Source organism: Panicum virgatum, chromosome 2N (genome assembly GCF_016808335.1).
Source record: "Panicum virgatum strain AP13 chromosome 2N, P.virgatum_v5, whole genome shotgun sequence".
Lineage (NCBI taxonomy): Eukaryota > Viridiplantae > Streptophyta > Magnoliopsida > Poales > Poaceae > Panicum > Panicum virgatum.
This window is the reverse complement of record NC_053146.1, coordinates 8,603,305-8,611,230: the sequence shown is the minus strand read 5'-3', so window position 1 is coordinate 8,611,230 and position 7,926 is coordinate 8,603,305. Positions and strand designations below refer to the sequence as shown.

The 7,926-nt window shown below is 46.0% G+C and overlaps 1 protein-coding gene across 1 annotated transcript; it reads right to left on the bottom strand.

Annotated features, from left to right (window-relative positions):
• Positions 1-1,205: 1,205 nt before the first annotated feature.
• On the bottom strand, positions 1,206-4,562 carry LOC120659665. The gene is made up of 7 exons (XM_039937878.1): positions 4,031-4,562; positions 3,183-3,269; positions 2,819-3,076; positions 2,563-2,727; positions 2,365-2,418; positions 2,089-2,235; positions 1,206-1,858 (listed from the first exon to the last, which is right to left on the bottom strand). The coding sequence occupies exons 1-7, from the start codon at positions 4,187-4,189 to the stop codon at positions 1,481-1,483; spliced, it is 1,248 nt and encodes a 415-aa protein (XP_039793812.1). The 5' UTR covers positions 4,190-4,562; the 3' UTR covers positions 1,206-1,480.
• Positions 4,563-7,926: the final 3,364 nt, after the last annotated feature.

Below are 7,926 nucleotides of genomic sequence, written 5' to 3'. Positions count from 1 at the left end.
CCATAATTGGTCCATGGAAAATGTAGCTACAAATTAATTACAGGAAAATATATATCTAAAAGTACAAAAAAATGTTTACTAAATTATATCATATATTCACTGCATAGATCTACTCATATGGAGTCCAACAAAATTAAAATTTTCATTTTATAATTTTTTTGTAATTTAATATGATTTTTTCAAAGATTCATCCAAAATAAATGTAAAAGAAAAGGAGCAAACCACTAAGACAGTCAGAGGTAATGCGCCTCGTATCACAAGCAGGGTTAAAATATACGACTGTTTAGCGGTAATCGCCGGCCTCCGGTTCCGGTTTACCGGACCGGTTTGACCGGTTACCGGTAGAAACCGGTCAAATTGAAATTTGAATTCAAATGGCGCAGTTCAACCGGTTCGTACCGGTATACCGGCCGGTTAGACCGGCTTACCGGCCGGTTTGACTGGTAACCGGTCGGTTTGACTGGTAACCGGTCAAATTCAATTTTTTTTCTTTTTTGGTTTAAATTCAAATGCCCGCAAAGTATACTAAATAAATGTTTGTATAACATATTTTAGTCTAAATGAACCCTTCAACTCTTTTTTATACTACTTTTACATTGTATTTGTATACTTTTGTATGCACGTTTTTTTTATTTAACTTCAAATCCCCGCAAACTATATTAAATGAACGAATTTTGAAGAAAATTTGACATCATTAGATTCGTCGCACCTCGAAGTATTTTTAGGAATTTTTTGAGAATTTTTCATTTTTTTAATTCAAATTTAAATTTTGAATTTGGACCGATTTCATACCGGACCAAACCGGAACCGGTCCGGACCGGTAACCGGTCAAACCGGACCGGTTACCGACAGTTTGGTGAACCCTGATCACAAGTCCAAGGAGTCCAGTTTTCGAGTCTAGAGTGAAAACGTGAACTTAGCCCATTGTCCAGGGAGATAAAAATGACTTTTGCCCACTAGTTCTGATTCTACTTTTTCTACATTGACAGCAACACTGCCGTTGCCAGCACTAGGATCTGTTTCTACTTTCTAGTTTCTACATTGACAGCACCACCGAAGTGTGCAAACCGGCTTTGGGCAATGCTTTCATATACTTCCAGGGAGGAGTGATCTATGAAGAGAAAGGGGTAGTCTTGATGCAATGAGCTTAATACCATTACCATCAGCCAATAAGCATAGCACACTTTCAAAATACTTGGGGAAGATGACCAAAAAGCAGAGTTGCAAAAAAACCGTAGAGGTCACTCACCAGCCCAGCACCACCACCTCAAGCCATGCTTCTTCTCTTCAGAAACTTTACATGGCACATGAAAAAAAATGAAAAAAAGGGCAAAAAAAAAACTCTAGGCTCTAGGGCACATACATATGTTACACACTACCTAGGACTGAATAAGATGCAGATCAAAGCTGTATTGCACACTTGAATGCTTGGTTACATTTTTGCATGGTGACAGCACTTCTACTACACACTAGAAAGTAGTCATGGGCAATTTGAATTCTTGCCAGGGCCACCGTAGTAGAAATAGGTGCCCCAGTCACCATTGTTACCGTTCTGCACGTCGTAGCAGTTGGACTGCTCGGTGAAGGTACCCATCCCCTTTGGGGCGCTCAGCTGGTTGCCGCTGTCCACCACCTGAATGTTCTTGAAGTAGCTCGCCTTGCCAAACCCTTCCTCAGGGAAGTGCCCGCTGCCCATCTGCGTCGACGTGTGCGTGCCATCCGGCTCTGAATTCACCACCTCACCACCCCACTCAATCATCGATGCGCTGTCCGCGAGATAGGAGAAGAGGAAGGACGGCCAGTAGCCTAAGACATACTCCTTGCCAAACTGCATCCACCAGTTGCCTTCCTTTGGATCCTGCTCATAGGGCACAAAAATCAGAATCTTCAGATATGATAAATTAAAAGGTACTTAACTATGCAGGGCATGTGGTTTGGAGGAAATCATTTTCAAAAGGCTGGTGTGAGCATGGTCAGGAGCATTTTTGTAACAAACGGACAGAGATTCTCTGGCACTGGTTCTTGTGCTGATTATGAAGGCACTGTTGTGGTGAGGCCTAATGATTACTTTAATTGCTCAATGCTCACCTTCCAGATCAGGATGCTGATATCATACTGGGAGCCCGCATAGTTCGAGATGGGGAAGATGCTCGCCCCCATGGCGATCTCATTGTTGATCTGAATGAACCCTGAGCACAACATGTTATAGCACCCTGTTGCCTGATATGCATCACTCTGCAAAATACACAATAGAAAGCAATGGATCAGTCATTGAGTTCATGCGTCAACCCAAGAATGTCTGTCAATCAAGTACTGAAACAAATTAATAATATAAGCACGAGGTACTGAATTAGTGAGACTTACAGTCCAATATGTGAACAACCTAGTGTTGTTGTCTCCATAGAGGTCAGGGCTAACCTAATGAACCAAAACCAAGCATCAGATAAACGTTAAGACACACATTTTGGGTTGCATGCAACTATGAAATATTTCAGCATTTACTTGACTCAAGAATTAACAAACTGAACTCATGAGGTCAGACTGTCAGATTCTTTGCAGTACCTGCCAACCAACCTCTATGCTGTTCAGATCCTCCCCAAATGAACCCCCTAAGATCCAGAGCTGGGACAGACTAAACTCGTTAGCCTGCTGAATCTTGGGCTCCCACACATTTATGGTAGCCTTTGCACCATAGTACTTATCACCTTCGACATACGCTATCGCGTGCTGAATTCCACAATGGCAACAGTTCAGTTATCACAACATGTCAATGTAACCAAGCTCTTCAATCTCAGCAAGACAAACAATGTGGACGTACTTGGTGACCACCCTCACTAAGCATGTTAGGATCAACAGACAGTGGGTTCGGAACAGTATGACGCTTCCTGCCATACCGCCTCATGGAGCTGGCTCGGAGCAGGTCATCCTTCTTGGTTCTCCTGATTGGGACCGTGCCCTCCGGACATCTGCCATTTCGATGCCACATCTGGAGCATCGGCTTCTCACCGGCATTGTTGGAGCGTATGCTGCTCTTGGCATCATCATATAGACCTTCAGGGTGGTAGGCTGGTCTAAACTGCAATGACATAGATTTTGGCAGTGTTAAAATGGTGAGTCCATAAATTAACCATTTGTAGGTTTGTTTTGATTCCTGAAAAGATTTGGGAGGTTGACTGACTCACCTGTATTGTGTGGTTCTTGAGGAGAGGATGGTCGAAGGCTGGTTGGTGGGAGATATGCACGCAGTCGATGATGTCTCCATCTGGGCTCTGAGGAATAAAACTTCTATCAGTGTCAGATGGAAAAGACACTGTTGTAGCCAAAGAAATGCTCATGTCAACTTCTTTTGATTTTTCAAAATGTCCACTTCATTCAAAATAAAGCTTCAAGATTGCAACTTTTAGGAGCGGGATGTAGAAGGAAAGATCGAATATGCAATATTAAGAATTTAAGCTGACATTGCTGAACTCTGCACATTCTTTCAGCTCAGAAACTCTGTAACTGAAGCAGTAAGCAAAATGCTGAGAAAAGCAAGGTTTTGCCCCTTTTCAACAATCAGAGAATATGACTTTGCAAAAGCCAGCCTGTCTGCAATAACCATTTATCTTTTTTCTGCACCTAGTTCGCTTGAATTTGCATAATTCACATCCAAAAGGCGAGAACATTTTGGAAAAAAAATAATTCTCCAAAGTGACAGCGAAAAATTACCAGCGAGGACAGCCCAAAACCAAAAGAATCAGACAAAAGTAGCCTTTTCCATTGCTGAATAATGAGGATGCAATGCAACTTCTTCCTGAAACTGCCTCTAATCCTACGAAATGCAGCTAAAATAGCAAACCGAGAAATCACAAAATGGAAGGCATTAACCCCAAGAACACATCCCCCAACTAAACTATCTACCTGCAAAAACCAGACCATCTATCTGCAAAGGAACCCCAGTTTGTACCCACTTCTTCCAAAACTCATCAGCGCAGAGCTCAAAAGAAAGGGCAATCATTTCAAGCTTCACGGACGAGTATCCGCCACCTACCTCGATGCTCTTCACGGCCGGCTTGTTGAGCCGCTTGAGGTGCCGGTGCACCCTCCCCGCCGGCGACCTGGCCCCCGCCACCGCGGCCGCCCACAGCACCCATGCCGCCGCCACGGCCACCGCCCACGCGGCGAGGCCGCCGCCGCGCGCCCTCGCCATGCGCTCCCCCACTCGCAGCCGCAGCACTGAACACTTCCTCTCCCTCCCACCGCTCAGGCGCTCAGCTCAGCCACGCTCAGCAAAGACAGCAACGTCTCCTGCTCTCCTTTTTCCTCTCGCCCCCTCCCGTCTCTCGAAAAAATTCAAGAACGCCCTTCTCACTCACAGAAAAGCCCACAGGCCTCTCCGGGGGCGAGGGCCGATCCGCGAATACGGGGAGAATGCAGGGAGCTGGGGCCTGGGCCCGCCTCCCGTGAGCTCGCAAGGCTGCTGCTGCTGTTGCAGGGGAGGGGAGGGGCCGTGGGGGAGTGTGCAGTGCGAGCTCGGTGGGAAGCGGGCGGAGGAGGAGACTGGTCGGCCTGCCTGCAGCCTGCGCTCGCCATGGCTTTTGCCGTTTCCGAGCTTAACTTTGTTATCATTGGACGAAACTGCCCCTCCCCGTGCTCCATGATCCGCGAATTATTTAGGCGCACGGCGTGTGGATGCCGACGAGTGACAACCGCGACGCTGACGTGTGGGTCCAGGTCCAACCATCGAACAGCGGCCGTGCAGCGTTTTGAATTTTTTTACTGTGAAGTGTAAACAGTACCCATATATAACTGTTTTGCATTTTTTTCTTACAACAGAGAATGTTCTTTTTGAAGAAAACACATGATTTACCGGTGTTTGGTTAACTTGAGATTGGAGTGCCACGTGGGATGCAACAAGTGGCACGGCTTGACGACAGGGTGACGAGACGGTGCCCAAATAGTTTGGTGACAGGCCAGCATGGAGCCATGTGGAACAAGATGACATGGAACTATGCATCAGTCTGTCGTCAAGTGGCAAATGTGATCTGCCACAGTGCCACTTCTATCTTCAAAATCCAGGAAAAAAAAACAGCTGAAGCACAAGCTGCACAGGTACCACGAAATTAGTGTCGTTCAAAACCTTTGTTGTTAAGTTAAATTATTTACGAAAAAAATATTTTGAACAGTATATATTGTAATTTGTAAGTGAATGATTTGTAACACATTAATATTGATTCTTTTCACTTTACCAAAATACAAAAAAGTAACCTAATATTAGTTTTTTTCTTTTTTTTTGAGGGGGTGATATTAGCTAGTCCATGGGAATAAGGCTTTCAGGTTGCCTAGAATGAAACAGAAATTGCAATTGCAAGTGCTTCTTCCGTATTTTTAAGATTATATGACAGATTAAGGGGACCACGGACGGTGCTCATAATTTTAAATATGAGTAAGAGACCTAATTCAATCGATAAGAAATCCTGATAGAGAGGACCGTATCGTGTCAAATTCTATCCCGAAGAAGATGAATTCAAGCGAAATTCATTCTTCTATCCAGAATTACGACCATCTTTTGTTTCTTTGTGAGAAGTAAAATTATAAAATACGAGTACTCTACCAGTTTGTGGCAACGAGCGTGTGCCCGTAGCAATTCTGCATGTCTAGGTGGTGGTGCGCGGGCGGCGGGCCCCGCCTGCGCTGTCCGCTGCGGCGCCCAGCGACACGTCTCGGTCCGACCTCTGCCCCCCCCCCCCCCCCCCCCCCCGCGCGCCCGTGCACTCGCTACCGCCACCCGAATCGCTTCTTACCCACTGACTAGCGGGCCCGATAACTTTCCGGACCCGCATGTCATTGGGTTAAGCTTGCCAAGATTTATCCCTTCGCCGCTGCTGCAAGTTCGCGTGCGTGCCCAGCCACTGGCCGCCGCTGTCTGCGGGGGGGCCCACGTGAGCGGGCGCCCGGAGCATTGGATTCGCTCGGGCACCTCATGCGCAGCGGTGGACGGCGGTCGAGCCTGTGCAGGGGATGACATGTGGGCCCTCGTGTTTAACCGGACCGGGCCCGCACGCACGGGGAACGCGGCCACGTGGGCATGTGTTACGTCCCCCAGCTGCACGAATCTCGAGGCTGATTGTACTAGCCTTGCTGGTCCGGGGTGGTGGCCTCGGGAGCTTTGCCTCGACGAAAACCCTTTTACTTTCTCTACGTATCTGTATTCGTACCGATCTTTGTACGGTATTCTTAACTTGGAATATAGGTATGTTTGCTCAAAAAAAAAAGTTTGGCACTTTCAGAAAGATATATACTCCATCCGTTCTTAAATATATGACACCATTGACTTTTTTTTCATTTGGCTATTCGTCTTTTCTACAAATATTTATGCAAATAGCCAAATCTTCAAGTTAGATTCAAGAGACTCTTGATAATAGACGTAAAGGTACTCATTTCATTTTATTTAACTAACTGATTAATTAAATAATATTGGTCAAAGTTGGAAAAAAAAATCAACTGTGTCATATAAAAAAGAACGGAGGGAGTAACAACCAAGGTGGACATGGACATGTATTTTGCTAACTTGAGAGTACTCCCTAGGATCTTCTTAAGCAAACTATTTTGTTTATTTCCTTGATTTCCTATTTCGCACGAGCTAAGTAGACCAACTGGATTGGAAAAAAAAACTCTCTATCGTATGTTATTGAGTTATATGCACCGAACAAGTTACGTGAAACCTTACAAAAGAAGGTGATGAGAAAACATCGGCAGTGCGCATGCTGATACATTTGTGCATGTAAACGTTGGGTCTAGCACATGAGGTTTCCAACCAGAAAAAGTAAGCACTTGAGATGAGCAAACACTTGAGGACGTGCCTATGCTACTACACTGGCGTTTAACAGGGAGCACATTCGGGGGCGTCGAACCCCCCACCCCCGCGTCGCCCCTCCCTGGCGACTAGGGGGGCGACACCGCGCCGCCGCTTTCAGTCCCCGCCTTTGTGACGGCCCATGATTTTAAATAGCCAATTTAGGGTCATTAGTAGCAAATCATGCATCATTAAATAGCAGACTTTGAAATGTTGCATGTGTATGTTTGTGTGTTTATGTGTATATAAAATTTTGCACATAAAATGACAGGTCAAATGAACCATAGTATTCGATGTTTTAAACAATCTTTCAAATTTTAAACAAATATGCTTTGAAAATAATTTCTAAAATATAGCTCAAATGAATTTTTGGCCAAAACCAAAGTTGTAGAGTTTTTAATGGCGAACAACTTTTGTGTTCAAAGTTTTTTTTCGAGTTATCACACAACAATGGGAGAAAATTTTAAATTCCGAAGTATATAGTACATTTTCAAATGCACTCAAGTTTCAAATTTTATTTTTCAAACGAAGCCTCAAATGAACTTTTTCCTAAAACGAAAGTTGTAGATCTCGAAATTTTGAACAACTTTGGTATTCAAAAGTTTTTCGTTTGAGGCCATGAAGAAGGAGAAAAACTGGTTTTACAAACTGGACTTTGGAAATTCGAGCTAATTACAGTTTTGCCCTCACCTTCATCTTCTACTCGGCTCACGCCGTTCATCGCCGTCTCGCCGCCGGCGCGGCCACTGGCCATCCCACGCGTCGCGCCCCCGGCCAAACCTGTCCTCCGCGCCCCTGGTTTCGACGAAACCAGCCTCCCTGGCACCTCCCACGCGCGACACGCCGTCGAACGTCGTCGTCTCGCCGACACTGCTCTCGACGTCCGAGCCACGCGTCGCCGCGCCACTGCCCTCGCCGCCGCTCCAGCTGTCCTCCTCGATTCATGACGCCAAATCCGAGTTCGCCTCTTCCTCTCCTCGCGCTAGAGCCAGAGCTCGAGCTCTCCCCTGCTCTGGAGCGGTGTCGCCGCCCGCCATGATCGCCGGTCCTGCCTGAGCTCCGCGGAGTACCCTCTCCACCCTACCCCGACC

Coding starts and splice junctions, on each gene's coding strand:
- LOC120659665 (XM_039937878.1), bottom strand. CDS start 4,189: ATGGCGAGGGCGCGCGGCGGCGGCCTCGCCGCGTGGGCGGTGGCCGTG. Junction 2,728..2,818: donor TTAGTGAGGGTGGTCACCAA/GTACGTCCACAT, acceptor TGTGGAATTCAG/CACGCGATAGCGTATGTCGA. Junction 2,419..2,562: donor GCATAGAGGTTGGTTGGCAG/GTACTGCAAAGA, acceptor TTGGTTCATTAG/GTTAGCCCTGACCTCTATGG.